Genomic DNA, 20,050 nt, shown 5'->3' with positions numbered 1-20,050 from the left:
CGACTAACAGGACGTCACATACAGATCTGTATGGTCTTGCTTCAAAAAAATTACTTCTCCTGTCTATCCTACCTGTTTAAAACTCTGAAATGATGGGCATCACACCAACTCTTATTTGTTTGCTTGTTAGTTTAATATACATTCACAAAAAGAAATGTTGTATTAGCTTGGTTGGTTAAGCTGTTAACATTGCCATTTATTATATTTTAAGAAAAGCATACGATATCGATGTCTGTAATGGCCCTGCAATGTCTCAGGCCATGTTCTCTACGATCAGAGGTCTTAAAGTGGTCAGAGTTCCCCAGTGTGCCACATACTCCAGAAATGTGTCACTTCACTTTTATCTGCCTCCTCCTTTCTCCATCACTTTCACCAGACTCTGCTGTTGCCACATATTCCAGATACAGGGATACCTAGAAAACAGTACTTATAAGTCTAAGGAGATGAGATAAGAAATGGCAAGATATTCAGACCTTTTAAATATACACTTTAACATGAATTACTTTTACTCTCCTTAGCATATTCATTGACAGAAATATTTCAAACATGTCTCCATTTAATGAGGATACTTTTTGTCACTGTATATCAAAACCATCTTAAATATTTCAAATGTGTAGGTGAAATGTGCCACAGAAGAGTCTTAGGGGCCACCCCAGTTAACGAGTGCCTTTGCAGATGAATGGTCACTTTTAGATCCTTCAGGAAGAGCATGGATGCTTGCTCCTGGGTGGTGCACAGTCACGATATGTTATTCACACAGCCTCTCCCATGTGGAGTCTTCAAAGTAAAACAAATTACTTTTGTAATGCTGTAATTACTTACCAGCTGTAACATTTTGTGTTTTTTAGAAATGAGGAAATACTATGTTATGATGCTTTAGATTTATTTCCCCCTAAAGATAAAACGTGATGGTTCATTGTTTTTTCAGAAATAATAACACGGTCTTTTTACCTTCTGTATTTAGTTCATTTCTAGAGGTGATTTTCTCTGGTATACTTATACTTGGATTTAACTGATACAATTTCTTTCATGGCAGACCTTCATGGAGGAAATGACCAGAAAACAACCTGATGTGGATAAAGTTACCAAGACCTATAAGAGGAGAACAGCTGATCCTTCCTCGATACAGTCCCATATTCCAGTCTTGGATAAGGGACGAGCAGGAAGTAAGCCATGACCAATTTCTTTAAAATGAAGATGGTTAAGCAAGGAAGTTGGTTTTCTTTCATTTTGATTTACCATAGGAAACTTCAGAGCAATTGGTGATTTCTACATGAGTGCTCTATCATAAAAGATTTTCTTAAAAGAATACATGGGCTTAAGTTTTGTAGCAACTTACTTAAAAATAAAGAAAAAGATACATCCAGGTCTCTATATGTAATTTAATTTGCTTAAAGTGTATCTTTTAGATTAGCTAGAAGAAACTGAAAAATTGGCAACAAGAACAGAAATCATAACCCCTTTTGAATGGTCTCATTTTGTTTCTATTATATAAACAACCTCAAAGTGGAATGTAACAGAAATAACCATGACCTGGATAAAGTTCATGACCTAACTGTTCATTTGTAACCAGCAATCTGATAGATTTTGCTTATGTTCCTATGACTTCAGGCTCTATTTACTTCTCAGGCTGCCTTGACCCAATAAAATGACATTTAAAACAATAGCTTAGAGAAGATTTAAAAGAAGCACAATTTATTTCATATATTTTGTATATTTCTGAATGATGCCTTAATTTAAAAAAAAGTTTCAGATTGATTGTGGTTAATATAATAAAAAAGAGTTGTTTCAGATTTATTGTGGTTAATGTGTTGCAGAAGGAGGCAAGGTAACAAAGTGGTTGAGAACTGTAGAGACAGACTCCTTAGCTATCCCCACCATTTGGGAAATGTAATCTTGGAGAGGTTACTTAAACTTTCTGTCTTTCTGAGCCTCAATTTTCTCATCTGTAAAAGGAGACAATTATAACCTCATTGGGCTGTGGTGAGGATTTAATCAGTTCATGTGTATGAAGTGCTTCACATACTCTGGAATATAGTTAAATGCTCAATAAATGTTAGCTACTGATATTTTTATACGTGTAATGCCCTATATGATTTAGGAATTCTGCGCAAATCCCACCTTGGACAGCAACTTCCTATAGGACCTTAGGCCAAGGATTTTCTAGGCCACATTTAACTATTTATTTTGGTGAGGAAACTGTGTTGAGATAATTGTTCTGTGATGTTATAGAAACTTGTGAAAAATAGCCAGAAAGAGGGAGAAAACATTAGTAAGGTAAGGAAACGGGGGTGTGAGTATGCCTATGAAACACACAATCTCAGTGGAAAATGAACTTGGATGAAAGCTGGGATCCTACACACGCTTCCATGGCTGATTGGAATTGTAAAGTCTCTGGCTCTGACTCTAACAAATGCCCAGTGCTTCTTGCCCTCACCTGCCCTCCTTTCAGCCTTATTTTCTAAGAAGGGCAGCTAGGTTTACGTAATGATTCTAAGCTACATCTCACTTCCCTAGGAGGTTTCTTTTATCATTCCTTAACAGAGAGGAGGATCACAATGTACTTCATTATCATTGAGGTGGCTTGGGTTGGAAGCTGGAAACCGATTAAAGCCTACATTTATTGAGAGAGCTTTCCAGCATTTAAATGCCCCTGTCAAGATATATTTCTCTAATTTATATGACGAGTATGTGATCCTTAATAAACAAAACAGATTTGTACCTTGACATTATGTATCCCTTAAATAGGATATTTGTGTTTGTAATACCCGGTAATTAAGTTGACTCCGCCTGAGCTAGGAACAACACAGGCCAAGCCTTGTCGTGTTTCAGAACTCTGGACTCTGCCATCCTAACTAAAGTTATATTTCAACAGGGAAACGCTTCCCAGCATCAAGCTTATATCCCTCTGGATCACAGACACAAATTGAAACCAAGAATCCTAGGGTCAACTTATTGGTGAGCAAATGGCAGCAAGTCTGGCTCCTCGCATTGGAAAGAAGGAGGAAGCTGAACGACGCCTTGGACAGACTAGAGGAGGTTGGAAAACACATGTACATTCAGCATTGTCTCACCAGAGCACATAGCCAAATTTTTCAACTTCCCTGATAACAGATAAGGAAACTCTTGCTATTTGAGTGCATATTTTACCTCTAAAATTAATACCATGAGTATGTACATTGTGGGAGGAGGAGGGAACCTGATATATGGGACTCGGATGTAGAGAATCAATAAAGTAGGAAACTAATACATTTTAACATAATCAGAAGCCAATTCAAGAAAAGATCTAGCTTGACATATGTTTACTTGGTGGTATTAACTGGCAAATATAACCATTTACAATTCAGATATTTTCATTATATGTATTATGTAATCTGAGATTTAGAGTTTCAGGTTCTGAAATTGGGGAATTTTTAGAAGTCCCGGGGAGTTCGAATGGCAAATAGCAGAGAGAGTGAGGGGTTACATAAGAACCGTTGAGCTGGGCCTGGTGCATGGTGGGCATAAGATTTACCATTGTGTTATATTGGGGCACGCCACTACCTTTGTGACTTTGGCATTCTCAGAAATTTTCACTTGGAGTTTTTGAGGAGTGTTAGTTGTTTCCTCTATTTGTAAAGAAAAATCAGTGACAGTAATGAAATAAAACTTGACAGGGAAAAATGGTACCAACCAGTCCGCTTTGCAAGATCATACCTTTCTTTGAAGTGAGAAAGCTATGTGTATTATCTAGAGGATCACTGAAAAATAACATCATTCATATAGCATTAAGATGTAACTTGAGCACAGCATTAACTCACTCAAAACACCCTTTGTATTTTTCAGCTGAGGGAATTTGCTAACTTTGATTTTGATATCTGGCGCAAAAAATACATGCGATGGATGAATCACAAGAAATCTCGGGTGATGGATTTCTTTAGGAGAATTGATAAAGATCAGGATGGGAAAATAACCCGACAAGAATTTATCGATGGGATTCTTTCCTCAAGTAAGTCCCAAGAGAAGTGACTGAAACTGATGTAATTTTTTAAAGAAAATAAGTGCAGTTTAAATTTGTGGGGCCAGTACACTTGTGTTACTAATAAAGTGTCGCTTTTGAACTTGACTATAAAGTCACACACACACAAAAAAAAGTGTCCTTAGGAAAATTTATAGCTTTGGAGTTAAGCACACGTAACTAATTGTGTAACCATAGATTCCTTCACACTATTGAAGCTGTAGCCTCAATATAATAAAGTTAATAATACTATACAATTGCTTCACATATAATGGGAAATCAATAAATGCAAATCAGTCTTGTTTTAATTCTAATTCACATTAACATTCTGATCTAACATTATCATTAGTAGGAAATTAGAACTCTGTAATATAAACTTCTGAAGGTATGTATCATCTTCTTGTTTGATGGTTCATTCGTGTGTGGATGTAATATCTCTGGCACATGTTACTGGAAGTCATTCTTAAAATAAGTTTCGTATAAATTCTTTAAGTAAAGTGGTAGTTAAACCATATGAAATTTACTAATATTAAACAGTTTTCAAGCTAGGAAAAGCAGCAATTTCAAATAATTCAACCCAGTAGTAACTAAAGATAAATTTAAGTCACATAATTGTGGTTTAATTTATGATGTAAATATGTGTGTGTTTTTTTTAAAAAAAGTGTTTTAATATATTTGATGACCCTGATAATTTAACTAGCCACAATAAGATTAAAATGTACAGTCGAGAATGCCTTGAGGCAGAATTAACAAGTTATACTACTTACTTTTTTTTTAAAGACTTAAACTTTTTGTGAAATTTTATCATAAGTGGCAGGCATTATAAACTTTCGTTGGGAATATTTTATGGCTTATTTTGAGAGTATCTAAATTATAACTCATATGTAGAATCTAACTAAAAAGTCAAACTCAGAGACATAGTATAAAAGTGGTTGCCAGGGGCTGGGGATGGTGGGGATAGGAAGTGGTTGGTAAAAGGATTCAAACTTTCAGCTGTAGGATCAATAAGGTCTAAGGATGTAATGTGTAACATGGTGACTCTATTGTAAAATTGAAATTTGCTAAGAGAGCGGAACTTAAATGTCCTCACCAAAAGCAAAAAGATAAATATGTGACGAGATAGATGTGTTAATTAAGTAGATGGGAGGAATCCTTTCCCGATGTATGCTTATATCAAATCATTACAATGTACACTTTAAATATCTTACAATTTTGTCAATTATACCTCAGTAATGCTACTTACTATTTTTGAAATTTTTAGAGTTCCCAACCAGTCGCCTGGAGATGAGTGCAGTTGCAGACATCTTTGACAGAGACGGTGATGGGTATATTGATTACTATGAATTTGTAGCCGCCCTTCACCCAAATAAAGATGCATATAAACCCATCACCGATGCTGACAAAATCGAAGATGAGGTACTCATTATCTTTCCACCACTTAAAACAATAATACTACAGTGTGTTCTGCCCAGATAGCATGCACAATTCATACAGCCACTTTACTGATTTCCATGTTTAGTAGTTATGTCAAGGTTTCAAGGATTCACTATGTAATATTAACATTAAAGTGGACATTTCATCATTGCTTTTGGCAGGTGACAAGGCAGGTGGCTAAGTGTAAATGTGCAAAACGATTTCAAGTTGAACAGATTGGAGATAACAAATACAGGGTAAGTTTTCAAAATAACCTTGTAGTTCTTTTAAAGGATAAAAATTGCAATTTATATATAATTTGATTTGTGTTGTTTTCCAGGAATGCTAAGTGTTTACTTTTACTTCATGTCAAAATGTAATGGTATATGAATTTCCAATTCTTATCATTTAAAATTATATAAAAATAGCCTACATTTTGTATATAAGGACATATCTTTGACATGTACAACATGTACGTTATTTTGAAGGAGAAAAACATTCACAGTAAAACACGTCTTATATTTACATTGCTCCATATTACTTTATAATATACTTTTTTATGATTAGAGGTAAGTTTTCATTCATATTTTTAGTGACAAAGCTATTCCAAGCCAGAACCATGAAGTTAAAAATGTTGACTTATTTTTATAAATATGAAAAGGAGGCAATGTTTTCCACTTGTGCAGTGATTTTTTCCTTTTATTCAAAATCTCAATAACTGGGGTTACCTTCTTCATAACAGTTACTTGAAGACCGGTGTGACTTTGTCACTCTCTTTTTTGCTCTTTTTTGGAAAATCTCTTACACATAATAGTAGCTAGACAGGAAATGTGCTGAGTTTCCCTGATACAGTATAGTATTATACTTAGAAATGAAACATTATTTATTCTTATTTGTATATTTCCACATTTAAAATTGTTCATCTAAGTATTTGAATTTTTAACTTAAATTTGAATCTCAAATATTTTTCAAAAAAATTCCTATAGAAAAATTTTCTGATTATTAGGTTTGAAGTTGGGACAAGTGGATACTTGCACATCTCTAAACTAGATACTATATTTAGAAGCCAGGAGTGTGAGTGTGTGTGTGTGTTCTAGAGCCATATGGAACGTTTCCTGTTGAACTAATTATATCTTTCTTCCATTTTCATTTTTTTTTTATCAGTTCTTCCTGGGAAATCAGGTATAAATCAGTGGAATGTATTCTCAAGTTCCCAATGATTTTTTTTTTAACTTTAATTCATAGTCATTACAGCTTGCCATGGCCAATCTTTCCCATGCTGCCCCCTAGCTACTACATTGTTGGTTGGCGTGGTGTTTCTGTAAACGCTATAAGGGTCCTTGATCCAGGATTCCTTTTTGCCTTGTGTCTCAAATGAGGAGATTACTTTTAAGCAAACCAGATAATGAGTTGTAGCATGGCTGGTTACCATGTTACAAAACAATTTTCTGTTCCCATTTTTGATAATACTATTATAGTATATATTTTCCGCAAGTACTCCCTGGAACATACATCTCTATATAGCCTCACTGGTATTTATTTAAACACTCAGGATGTACTGAATACAGTAGCTAGACAAGGGTCAGCATTGGGCAGTGACATGGAAAGGCAGGGTACTGAGCGGTTTCCATGCCACTCAGCCACAGGAAATGTGCTCTCTCCAAAGCAGCGATTATTGTCCACTAGTTCTAAATCATTGATTTAGAACATTGCATCCTCTGAGTACAAATTTTAACCCTGGAGGTTTTAAATGGTTATTCCTTTTGAGGAAATATATCTCTTGTACCTTATATGAAATCTTGAAGTCTCACTTTGTGCCATTTTCACCTCACATTTAAGTGACTATAAGCTGTTCAGTGGCACTGCGCCATGATCAGAGTTTTAGAACTAAAGACAAGAGAAATTGTGTTTTGACTTAAACAAGGAAAAGAGTTTTTTATGTACGCTTTTGGAAAGAACGGTGCTATTCATAGTACCTGACTTTATCATATTAGATATTATTCTGCCATTCAGTTTTTAAGCCCATGTTACATCTTAAGCTTCAGATTACTATGATCCCCATTTATTGCAAGCACATCATTTTTTCAAATAGACATTTTCAGTTACTTTGAATAGTTGTTTTTAAATCTTCCACTAGATATAATACCTAATAATTTACTTTTCCATCCTTGTTATTTTCTGACTCAGCAATTGGGATGGTACCTTTTATTTGTAGAGAGGATATAATATTCAACCTCAAAAGGTTTTCTTCACTGAAAGCACAAAGAACGACATCAGTCTGTTTTTTCTTGTCGCGTAGTTTGGCTCTTGGGGAAATTCTGAAGACAATGTTAGCTGTCTAGAGAATGCCTTCTTAAAATAAAATTTAAAATCATTCATATTTATTAGAATCGGAATTTCATCTGTATAAAGTACTTTAGTTCCTTAAAACTTTTATTTTGAACATAATCTCGAACCAAAAGTGTCTGGTCCAATTATCTGGTTCCTTAAGGGTAATTTTCTTTAAATCCCCTCCTTTCCCTTTGCTTATTAGCAGCACCAAATTTTTTTCTAACAAAAAAATATGTATTTTGATTTTTACCTTTTGATTACATTTCAGGAGCAGGTTCAATTATAGGAAAGTTTAAATCTCAAGTCTTAAAGGTGGACTTAGAAATAGCAATATAAAAAGGGTTGATGTAAAATGCATCAGTTCCTGCTGGAACTAATTTTACAGGTCCTTCTGAGTTTCAGGGTCTTGAATGGTTGGCTTTGTTTTACGGTTTGCTTCCTGAAACTCAGGGGTAAAGCTTATTGAAAAGTAGCAGATTGTTTCTACTTAAAAGTTTCTGTTTATCCATCATAAGCCTAGACAAATAGTCAAAGTCACAATTGTATTTTACTTGCTTTAAAAAAGAAGCTATTTATGTTTAATTGACTGTTCATTTTGCTATGGTATCAGTTGGGTTGGCAACCGTGAAATTCAGTGTGGTGGCTTTTATAAGTTGGACGTGGGCCTATTAGAAATGATTTAAAAGTATAAAATCATTTCTCATGGGCTTTCAAAACACATAAACTTTGTGGTCAGAAACTACCTGTAGTCTAGACATTTATTCAGGACTTGCAGAATTTAGAGCACATCCAGGTGATTGGAGAACCATTGAAAGGGCAAGAATAAGACAATTGCTTATTAGTGTCAGCAAGTATGAGAACAGCTTTAAATGAAAGCCTTTTAGATTTGAAAGCTGTATCATTAATGTCAGTGACTATTCTCATATTACCGTAATCTAAAATGGCACATTAACCCAGTCTGTAACAGATTGGTTTACTAGATCATTAGTGATGCAGAACTTTTGTTTGGCTCTGAAAATTTTATTTTTCATGTTCACTTACTTCTTTATACCCTTCAGTCAAAACTGCTCTTAGAGAAAACAAAATGGGTTTGTGAAGATTTCTCCCCCAGATTTCAGTGGCAAACAGTTTTAGTGTAAGAGAAAGTTTTATTGAAAAATCAAAGTTTATTAAATTTTCTTTAGAATCATCTTATTTTGTATAAACCCTGGCAAGTGGGCCAGTGCTTATTTTCATGGCTGTGTTTAATTTCTATAAACATTTTTCAATCACCACCTTACTAATGTTGTTTCTGTCATAAGAAAGAAAAATTATTTTTTGAAGAAATCTTTAATATACTTGATACCCTTTGTTATCCTTTTTCAAACTACTTCCTTTGGGCTAAATCAGCATGCAGCAGCCTAACGCAGATCATTACAAACACCTTTTTCTGAGATTTTACTAATCGCTGTGAACTAAGCAAAAAATTAAAAGTTGGTTGCTTAAGCTACTGCAGATTACACATCATCCTTGAGTGTAGAATTACTTTTGACAATTAGAGGTTCTTCTTTCTTCATCTTCACAGTTTGGAGACTCCCAGCAACTGCGACTTGTTCGAATCCTCCGAAGTACCGTGATGGTTCGTGTTGGAGGTGGATGGATGGCACTTGATGAGTTCTTAGTGAAAAATGATCCTTGCAGGGGTAAGGAGATACTTATGTCAAGATAATAACACTGTAAAAGTACATCAATTTTGTATTATTTTCCAGTATCAAAAAACATACCTGGGTGTAATTTTGGTCATTTATTACAACAGTAAATGTTTCACATTGACCATTCAGCCTAAAAGTACCCAAAGAACTTGTGGCAGTCATGGAAACCATGTTCTTCTCATTGATTTTTTTATTTGTTTTTATTTTTATTTTTTTAACTTCTAAATATGAGACTGGTGGGCAGGGAATACTGGAATAGATTTTCTTCATGAGATGCTCCCATCTGCAATTTTCAAAATGAGCAATTACACCAACCAAGGAATGGATTTCATCTGTCATTAAATAGAAAAGTAAGAGCAAAGAAAATTAATGTGATGAAAACTGAAGATACTGGATAGTGAAAGTTTTTCTGAAATTAGGGGGAGATGAGGGAAGCAATATATAAAAATTTAAAAACTAATAACTGCTGACTTGACTCTTACTTTGAAGTTGCAGATTAAAGCATTAAAAATGTAAACATATATTACTATAGCTCTCCATATCTACCAGTCTAGGAGCCCCTTGGTTAGCTTTAATTTTCCGTATTTTTCAGGTCCTATTACCAATTTTTGAAGGTAAATCTTAATTGATTTACCTTACAAGTGGTCATTTGATTACATTTTCTAGTTAGTTCCCATTTACTCAGTAGGCCCATTTTTCTTTGAAAAAAACAAACAATAAGATTTTTGTGATTTTTCTTAAACCTGTGAGCTCACTTTAATCCTTTTAAACAAACAAACAATAACGAATGTTTGTGCCAGCACTACTAGGCTACCAAGTGGGAGGCCAGGGTTCCTTCAGCAGGCCCCTTCGTTTCAGTGCTGGCATCTGAAAATAAGGGTATATCAGAGTGAGTTCCTTTGCCATCACAGACCTGCCTCTCTATCAAGGCCACTGTGGATTGTTATACAACCCTACCCAGGAGCTCTGCCCTCTGCAAGTCAAAGATATAACCACAAAGGAGTAAAATGACAAAAGTTCCCTTTTAGTTTTATATTTTGAAAATAAGGCAGCCTAAGGTAATAGAGCTCTCTTTATGAAACAAAGAAATTAGAACATGTAGTATTCATTGGACGGCTTAGCAAAGTTAGCGTGCCTGTGGCAGAGTCTTCCTAATACATTTTTCTTGTTGAGTCAAACCTTTGAGTGCTCTTCCTGATGCAACTGTTCCTCTCAATTGTGTGTAAAAGCTTGATCTGAGCATCCTTTGCATATTCAACTACTGTACTTTGTTTCTCCTCCTGTTAACAGTATTCTTTAACGTGATTGGTATCCTGTGTCATTTTTTCTAGTTCATCATCATGGGACTAAAATGTTACGTTCGGAATCAAACTCTTCAATTACTACTACTCAGCCTACTATAGGTTGGCAACCCGTCTCTTGCCTCTCCCCTCTTACTTTTTTCTCTTTCCTACTTTTACATTTCTGGCTTTAATTATTTTTTTTTTTAAAATAACGCGCTTCATCCATCGCGTATGGCTTAACTCATATCCAACTGAGCTGGTGCTTCCAAATTTAAATTCTGAAAATTTTGCACACTTGCGGTGTGTCGCACACGTAGATGTTGGAGAAGTGATCGAGCACATGCTAACACGTTGCTCATTGGGTTCTCGTGGCGTGTTCTCCGTGTGCATATGTGTTTGTATGAGTGCTGCATTACTGATTACCTTGGGTCTGGTGTTTGTTATTGCATGTTGGTAAAACAGAGTTTTTCAAGGCATAAAACAAAAACACTAGCTGCCTCATTTAAGTGAAAAACCGGAAAGTTTATATGTTGTCATGGTGATAACAAGCCATCTCTCGTTCTGTGTAATTCTATCATTTAATTAATCCCAATGTTCAGATCCTGGCATTCTCCTTACCTCAGTAGGATATGCAAAAGACACAGTCCCTGCTTTACTGGCTTGTTTTCTCAGTGTGGGGGAAGGGTAATGAACCCATGTGGGCATCAGTAACTGATGGATTAACAATATTTTAGCATGAGCTTTCCATTTTCATGCTGAATCTTTCTTTAATAGTGGTTATTCTGGCTGGTGTCTAGTGTTAGAATAAACACACTTTTTTTTGTTTCTTTTCTTTCCCAAACTGACTTGTATACAAAAGGAATGCATTGTAAAGGAATGCATTTTCCTTTTTGTTATGCTGAGTTGGAATTGGCATGGCAAAAAGATGTTCTTGAAATCCTCAGCGTAATCTGTGGTGCCAGGTGGTTGTTCTTCCCACAAAAAAATTGAGCACCGTTTTTTCCCTTCCTCTTTTGTTTGTGTGCATTGTGCTGTGGTCCTCAATCCAGCTAAAGGAAGGACAAACATGGAACTCCGGGAGAAGTTCATTTTAGCAGATGGTGCCAGTCAGGGTATGGCTGCTTTCCGACCCCGGGGCCGAAGGTCGCGGCCTTCGTCGCGAGGAGCTTCACCCAACCGGTCAACTTCTGTATCCAGTCAGGCTGGCCAGGCGGCCTCCCCACAGGTCCCTGCCACCAGCACACCCAAGGTAGGACTCGGGCATGAAACGTTTTCCTCCCACTATACAATCAATGTCTAGAGTATACTTTTGAATATTTCAGGACCCTAGAATTTGTAGGAGCACATTTTTGTGTTCCTTCTCACAATATAGCAAATGAAGGCTTTTTTTTTTTTTTTTAATGTATGCTTTTCCCTTATGGCCCATTTAGGGACTATCTATTCAGGTGCTTTGGTTACCTTTCAGATTGGTTCTTTTTAAAACTTCTTTTTTTTTTTTTTGGTATGTATTATTTGCCATCAAATCTTTCCATTTATTTTTTAATTATTATCACTCTTACTGTGAAATGTGACTCTGCTATGAAAATCTTTTTCTGTACCTTTGTTTTTTTTTTGTTTTTTTGTTTTTTTTATCTGCTATCCTTTACATTTGATTTGCCATTGTTCCATACAGATTCTCCATCCTTTAACACGCAATTATGGTAAACCATGGTTGACAAACAGCAAAATGTCAACTCCTTGTAAAGCAGCAGAGTGCTCAGACTTTTCCGTGCCATCTGCAGAGGTATCGTAAGGCCCCAGATTCTAGTCTAACAGTCTTTAATTTAAACTATCACCCACTAACACTGCTTAACCTCCCCCTTAATATATGTGATTTTGATAATACTATGTCCTTTTATAGACTTTTATTAAAAAAAGTATCAACCCAGCAATTCTGGGAAAACATGGGATTAAGGGGTTAACCAGAAAAGACAGTTTTAGTTCTTTGAACAGTGTCAGTTTAACAGAGTCACACTTGTACGTGCTGTACCTCCTTTGTTTTTTTGTTCTCCTACTCATACTTAATTTTGCTTTTCTCTTCTTGGGAAAGTGAAGTACAGGAGATTATATCCAATCTTAAGTAAAGTTGCTTTTATAGCTGATGGTATGCTTTTGTTTGTAAATAAATTTAGGCAAGAAATGTAACCAGCCCCCTTTAGGTGAGAATGAGAGGCAGTATTATTTACAAGAGAATCACTTAAAAGACTATTTATTGAGTGTTCACAATGGGCAAGGTCATTCTGAATGTCTGTTGTATTTGCTTCTGCCCAAGAACACTGCACTGGGTAGGTGGGACATACGCCTTTTAGTTATCAGAGCAGGGGTTGGGGAGCTTAGGTGTGCAAAAAGTTATCTGTCATTTTCAAAATTATTAGACTTTAATGATTATTATTATTCAAGCAAGCCCTAGCTTTTTAATATGGCATGATATATGGGGATACTTAGGTGATATACAATTTTCCAAGATTGACACATATGTCAGATCATTTACATTCAATTGAAAGTCAACCATATATCTTTTAAAGGAACTTCTCTGTAAAATGACAAACATAAGCACCAAATAATCACATATTTGATTAGAAAGGATTACAATAATTAGGAGGGAAATCCCTAAATAACTTTTCTTGACTTGAAGGAGGTATTTCATGTTAAAGGCAGGGATCCAGGTATACAAGTGATACAGACAGTGCCTTTGGAAACTCCTTTATGCTTGTTTAAACACTTTCTTATTATTTAATCCTCACATGAATAATAAGAGGTAGGCAGAGAAAATGTCATTTCCCTCATATCTTATACGGAAGTAATGGAAATAACATTGGTGATAGGGGTAGAATTGGGGCAGAAACAACTCATTCTTTAACTCTTACTCATTTCCCACGCCCCTAATTTCCACCCTTTCCCTCAAGCAGGAAATGCTGGTATTATATATTATTACATCTAGAGATAATCTATCACTTATGATGGATCTCTTGTAGCAAAAACTGAGAAAAGTTTCAGGAACCTCAAGCAATGTACTTGTTTTAAGTATTTAGGGTTATAATGCTATGTTAGTTCAAATTTTTTTTGAAGCAGAGAGTCTCCAAAATTAAAGTCTAAGTATGCTATTCTGACTAATAGAAAACCATATGGTTCATTGCAAACATTTTTGTCATCAGACAAAACAACCAACCAAACAAAACAACAGTATACTCTTATAGAAGTGTCTTTAAGACTACGAGGTAGGATTTGTGACCATATAATCAAAATAATCAAGGTGATCAGAGAAGAATGATTTGGGTCTTTCATGGTAATAAATTCTGGCACCTTAAGTGATATATTTCATAACTGTGGGTCCTCACTCTCATGGATTGTTGGGATTCTTAGGAATTTAACTAGATGAGAGTGTCAGATCTTAGGCAAATCACTTCCCTCCACAGGCCCTCCTTTTCCACATTTGTTAAAAAGTTGTGATTAGGTGAGTGGGAGGATTAATTATGGTTATATGTGTGAAAGTATTTTGAAAACTTTAGTATTGTATGTATACAAATATGAATTCTATACTTAAAAGTATGTATAGAATACATATATAAATATGTAATATTACAGTAATGTTAAAATTTCACAATTCTGATGTTTCAAAAGATCTTACATATGATTTATTAAACATTTAAAACTATTTAATAGAGGAACAATTGATTTTGTTAGATGTCTCAATGAACTCCTATAAGAATATTAAAAGAATTGTCCCCAAATGTTGCCCAGATATCTTGCATGTGTTGACCATAGAAGGTGATAAAGCCAAGAAATGAAGTGGCATTGTACCAAGTTATAAAAATGTCACTTTGTTGTTGTTGCAGTTAAGTTTGTTAAATTATGGCTGTCTAGGCTTCACTTATTTCCTTGGTGTTCTATCTCTGCCCAGTTTCTTAAAAGCAATGGTGGCAGCAGAACATCCAAGCACAGTTTTGTGGAGCCCCATCTTCTCTCTATACCGTGCAGGCACCATCTTCTTACCAATACCCTCTTAACTCTGTAATATTCACTGACAGGCTGGATGATACTAAAGTACTCACAGTTTAATTGGTCTTTTTCTCCTTGGGGATCTCCATTTGTCTGTTTTCTCTTCAACATGAATTCATTTTCTTCAGAAACTTTCCTTTGAATTCGGGGAGAGAATAAGAAATTACTGGAAACAAGCAAGGGAGAACCCCATGCCTCATTTAACTGAAAAATGTCTCCCCCTCCACCTCCTGAAGAGGTCTAGTAAGGGGTCTCCACCTATCTGTAAAGTGTTGTCGGTAGAATATCATGGAAAAGGAGCAATATCTTGAACTGTCCTTTCACTGGTTAAATACAGGGAACACCAATACAAGGAAGCAAGCTTCGACTTCCGGGATATTTATCAGGGAAAGGCTTCCACTCTGGGGAAGACAGTGGCTTGATAACAACTGCAGCCACCAGAGTCCGAACACAGTTTGCTGGTGAGTATGGTACATTTCTTTCTTTAATGGCTTTTGTAGTACACTCTGAAGATTAAATTCCTAATTGGGAAAGAAATTAGGAATTGATGATGCTGTATTCTTTTGGAGTGACACGTAGCCCCAGTCCTCCAGCAAAGGTAGGGGATGAATGAGTCATGGGAATGAGCAGAAAATCCCTGTTAGAAAGTGGGAGAAAGATGAGACAATGACTATAGAACAGTAGGAAAACTACAGCAGTGTCTTACGCCTTCAAGCAGGAAAGTCTTGATTCTTTTGTCTGCTTGGAAATTCTGTGGGGCTCTATTTTGGGTGGTTGGAAAAACCCAGCCATGCTGGGCCTTACACCAGTGTTTCTCAGGTTTCTTCACAGAATAGTGAACCTAACCCCTGGGATTCTGTGCTCAGCAAGCATGAAGTTTTCTCAGAGTTTCAAGTCTTTTAAATTCCTGTGTGTTTTGAATTACTTGTCCTCGGGCCAAACTTGCACCTAAAACTTTGCTCCATGTTTGCACTGCACACATGTGGGTATATACACTAAACTTCAGAACTCATAATCTTGAATTATAGGTATATTTCTTGTCTGTTTGTGGTGAATGGGATCCTGTGGGGTAAGCCCAAACCTACCTTTGTTTGTAAATCTAGCTTTTTGTATATTGTATCTACTTAGAATGAGGCTGCCTATGCTTGTGGAATGGAGAAAGGCCATGAAGCCACAATATTTCCTGAGTGCCTACTAGGTGTCAAGAAAAACCATTGAGATTAAAGGTGGCATTAGTTTCCAAGGGTCTGTTGCAGATGGACCCAGTGATGAGGGTGATCCATCTCTGTCTTTTCTCCTCAGATCCCAAGAAGACTCCCAGCCGACCGGGAAGCCGAGCTGGAAGCAAGGCTGGCAGTAGGGCCAGCAGCCGCCGAGGCAGTGATGCATCAGACTTTGACATTTCAGAAATCCAGTCCGTGTGCTCAGATGTGGAGACTGTCCCGCAAACACACAGACCTACGCCCCGAGCAGGTTCTCGGCCATCCACAGCCAAGCCTTCCAAAATACCCACACCCCAGAGGAAATCTCCTGCCAGCAAATTGGACAAATCTTCAAAGAGATAGTGCAATTAGTTTGACCAAGGCCCTTCCTTGAGCATTTATTATTTAAGTTTGAAAGATGTAAAATATGTAGAAATTATTGTGAAATATTGCAAGAAGTGAGTTTAAAATTCTGCAGATGGCCTTATTTGTGTATTTGTCTTTTTATTTTATCTGTATAATTTTTTTTTTGTCAGACATTCTGGGGTTAAAATCACATCATATGTGAGGGGAAGATAGAGTTTAACATGCACTAACATTTCTGCACTGTAATGTGTGGAGCACACACTAAAAACAATTCCTGTACCTACAGGTAAGTCTACATCCTCTCTGACAGCTGCGGTACTACATCAGTAGCTAACGTTAAGGATACCTCATGATATTTTCTTGCTTTTGTGGAAACTCTGAAATGCTGAAAGACACACACAAGGGATGTATTTCGACATGATTTAAAGGTAAACTAAAAGATGATGGAGGGTAGAAAGACAAGTATATCCACACACAATCCATCCAGCAGTTTCAGACAGAGAACTCATGGGAAGTTATTTTAAGCACTTGCCAGTGCTGTGGTATTCAAGAACCTTGCAGCATTTCTGTGCCATTGTTTCACAAGAGGCCAGGGGTGTTCTGGATATTAGATCTATTATACTGTAAGAATATGATTATAAAGTGCATTCATATAAGTGTGAGGTTTTCTTTTGCTTGAGTGGACAGTAGCACCTGTATCATTGAACTCATTTTGTATCAGAGCAATTTTGCTTGCAGAAAGCTATGAAATAAAACATGTCCCTTAACTACGTTGCTATGGAATTAATTTTTTTCCCCAGGGAAAATCAGTGTATTTTTTTATGAGCAATATCAATTTGGAGTGACCAAAAGATACTTAAAAATGGGTTTATTTTGATTTCTCATCTGAAATAATCATGTTCTGGTATTATATCTATATTTAATAAATATATACATTTTAACTTATTATGTATACTCACTATAGAAAGATATTAGTATGCATTTAATAAAACATATTCACTTGAACATATGGAATACCTGGTTATTTAAAGTGAACTTTTCCTGTTGTTTTTTTTGTTTTGTTTAAAATAAAGTTTATATGTATAATGTATTTTTACTAATAGTATAACAGGCTAAATTTGGAAGACATCAAACACAGGGATATAATATTATAATAAATATATAATAAAAATTGCAATCACTACTCATTCTACAAATATTTTTAATTGCCAGCCATGTGCCAGCCTTAGGCTACAGGTCCCCTTCCCTCTTATATTCAAGGGGAAAACAGTTAAATAAATGACTGAAAAAATATGAACTGAAACCAGGGGATCTGTGATGGGGTGACGGATTTTATTAAGGTAATATAGTGATATTCTTCTGGCCTCTGTACCTTTAAAAATCAAATTATGGAATTTTCCTGACTATAAAAGTGACATCAAATATAATTAGAAGGATGGCAGATTGTTACTTTTGGCATGACAGGTCACAACTTTCCCCATGCCTTTTTAAATTTATTTCAGCAAACGGCAGAAGTGGCTTTTAGGTTCAAGGGGATATTATTATGTCTTCCCTGCTTGGCCTTTTTCATGGTTGCCAACACTGAAGGACTGGAATTTCCACTGACAGAAATTAGGTGCCACTTTTTAAGTGAGAATAATTCCTTCTTTCTCAAAGCATGGGTCTCAGGTGGGAGCCTTGACGGAAAGGGTAATTCTAACCTAGGAGATCACATGGTATAATTCATGCATTTGATTATAAGCATGTCATCTAAGAAGGCAATTGAAATTGTTGTTATTCTTTTGGTGCTTTGAATATGATCACATTTCCACTTCAAAGACAAATTGAAGGGCATGATTTTATCTCAGCCTGTTTGAAAGCTACCCCTGTTAAAGAGCTAGGTGGGTTGCTTTTTTTAGTAGTAAAATAAGCTTTTGGAGAAAGATAAGTGGTTTAAAATATTTCAGAGAAGTCTTAACTACTCCTAGTTATCAGCAATTGCGGGGTTAGGGGTAGGGTGGGGGGCTTTTCAAACTTTGATGCCTGATAGTGTTTTCTCTTGAACGAATTCTAGAGCCTCAGGCTGACTTCTGAAGCGTCCTGTAATTTTCAGTGAATGCAACAGAAACACCTCTATTCCTATACACATTTCTTTTCCTTTCTCTTTCCTTCCTTTTTAAAAACAGGACATTGGAATGAATCTCAACTCTATCTTAATGTAAAGATTGTTGTTGTTTTTTAAAGAAACTGAGGCATGTTAAAATTGTTAAAAAGAGTTTATTCGCGCAAAAATCGACCGAAATTAGTGCCGAGCTGTAAGTGGTTAGGAGCGTTCCACCCACAGGAGCTCAGAGAAATACTTTTATGGAGAAAAGGCAAAATAAAGGAACTTAGAGATGGGCTACAGCTTAAAGCCTAGTTTGCTGTTTGCGCTTGGTTGTCCTTAGCGTTTTGGTTTGGTGCCCTTGAGGAATTTACAGCCTTATAGTTTGGTTTGCTTATGTATTCTGCGGCGACCTCTCTAAGGACCTTATCTAACTATTTAAGGAACAATTCTAGGTTAAACGTTCTCCACTGTGGCCACTGTAATTCAAAATTATCGTTGGTAAAATAACTTGCTAGTTCAGCTTCAAAACCAAATTTTATTCACCGAGGGCTCGCCCTGGCCCATTCCAGTTGGTTTCCCGACCCACACCGGAAACAAATGCTTTAAGTCTGAAAGCACAGAACGCGGATGCCGCGGAGCCAGGATTTGAGGGGACTTACCCACAACCCCCAGCGGCGGCGGAGCGGCGGGAGCGGAAGCGGCTCAGCAGGTACTTTCACCAGGTTGTTCCTTGCTCCTGGGGACAGGCGGGTCTCCTTTGGTTCCCTCTTCCGACACCAGAACTGTTAAAGATAAACTGAAGCATATTAAACATTTTAAGAGTTTATTTGACCAAAAATCGATTTAAATGGGACAGTGATAAACCGGAAGTGGTTAGGAACACCCCCCCCCCCCAAAGGGAGCTGGGAAGAGACTTTTCTAGAGGAACCTGTAGCCGAGTAAGGAAATGATGGATTGGCGAAACCTTAGCCTGGTTGGCTGCTGGTGCTGGGTTGTCCTTAGTGTGTGGGTTTCATAACCTTGCCGTATTTCCAGGCTTACGTTTTGGTTTGTTTGCGCAGTCTGCCGCAACATTAGAGCCACCTCAGCCTAATGACCTCTTAATTTAACAGTTATTCATCATTAGGGAAGCCGAATCGGGAGTAGAGTTTTGTCTTAAAATAAAAACTAATTCTCATGTATTGCTATCATCTTTTGAAATAATAGAGTGTCCTCTTTGACCTCAGTGCAGAAGTGAATGGACCCGGCAGAATCTCAGATCTGGTTCCTTTCTTATGGCAAATAGGGGTGGAAGGGCCCTGTTGGCCGCCGAGGATTGACCTGTAAAAATGAAGAGAGTCTGGGAAAGGATCTTGTTTCCTGTTTTTGATCATTCTAAAACTTGCTGTATTTGCAACAAGGGAAGTTATAATGAGGTGTAGTTACTTCTTTTTGACAAAGTGCTTTAAAATGCATGTACTTTATTGTCACATGGGTGGTCTCATACCACCCAATAGTATATTTGCAAGTGCCCAAGCTATTGTGTGTGTCTGATGCCATTGCCACCTGGCTGTGGACTTCTCTTTGGAGTCCCACAAAGAAGACGACACTTTAGCTTTGTCTTTTGGTGCTTTAGTAACTCAGTTCCCTTGAGTCATGTGAGA

At 36.6% G+C, this 20,050-nt stretch overlaps 1 protein-coding gene and 1 long non-coding RNA gene across 30 annotated transcripts in view; one reads left to right on the top strand and one right to left on the bottom strand.

Moving 5' to 3' along the window:
- Nucleotides 1–17,088, top strand: part of DST (dystonin) — a 428,022-nt gene extending 410,934 nt beyond the window's left edge. For 14 of the 29 annotated variants that reach the window (XM_019734631.2, XM_019734623.2, XM_019734629.2 and 11 more), the window contains 12 exons: nt 1,037–1,166; nt 2,876–3,039; nt 3,826–3,988; nt 5,259–5,413; nt 5,593–5,667; nt 6,575–6,592; nt 9,306–9,423; nt 10,764–10,835; nt 11,765–11,964; nt 12,388–12,498; nt 15,091–15,214; nt 16,056–17,088. In XM_019734631.2, coding sequence (XP_019590190.2) covers nt 1,037–1,166; nt 2,876–3,039; nt 3,826–3,988; nt 5,259–5,413; nt 5,593–5,667; nt 6,575–6,592; nt 9,306–9,423; nt 10,764–10,835; nt 11,765–11,964; nt 12,388–12,498; nt 15,091–15,214; nt 16,056–16,318 — 1,593 coding nt within the window. In that variant the 3' untranslated portion in view covers nt 16,319–17,088. The remainder of the gene's footprint in view (nt 1–1,036; nt 1,167–2,875; nt 3,040–3,825; nt 3,989–5,258; nt 5,414–5,592; nt 5,668–6,574; nt 6,593–9,305; nt 9,424–10,763; nt 10,836–11,764; nt 11,965–12,387; nt 12,499–15,090; nt 15,215–16,055) is intronic. The other 15 variants (XM_019734644.2, XM_074333118.1, XM_019734643.2 and 12 more) reach the window with 5 other exon arrangements.
- On the bottom strand, nt 9,618–19,203 carry LOC141571666 (uncharacterized). Its single transcript, XR_012496639.1, has 3 exons — nt 19,067–19,203; nt 14,807–14,889; nt 9,618–9,764 (listed from the first exon to the last, which is right to left on the bottom strand). It is a non-coding gene; the product is annotated as an uncharacterized LOC141571666 (long non-coding RNA).
- Between the last annotated feature and the right edge of the window lie 847 nt (nt 19,204–20,050).

Source organism: Rhinolophus sinicus, linkage group LG05 (assembly GCF_036562045.2).
Source record: "Rhinolophus sinicus isolate RSC01 linkage group LG05, ASM3656204v1, whole genome shotgun sequence".
NCBI lineage: Eukaryota > Metazoa > Chordata > Mammalia > Chiroptera > Rhinolophidae > Rhinolophus > Rhinolophus sinicus.
Note: the sequence above shows the minus strand (reverse complement) of the source record. Positions and strands in the feature narration are given on the sequence as shown.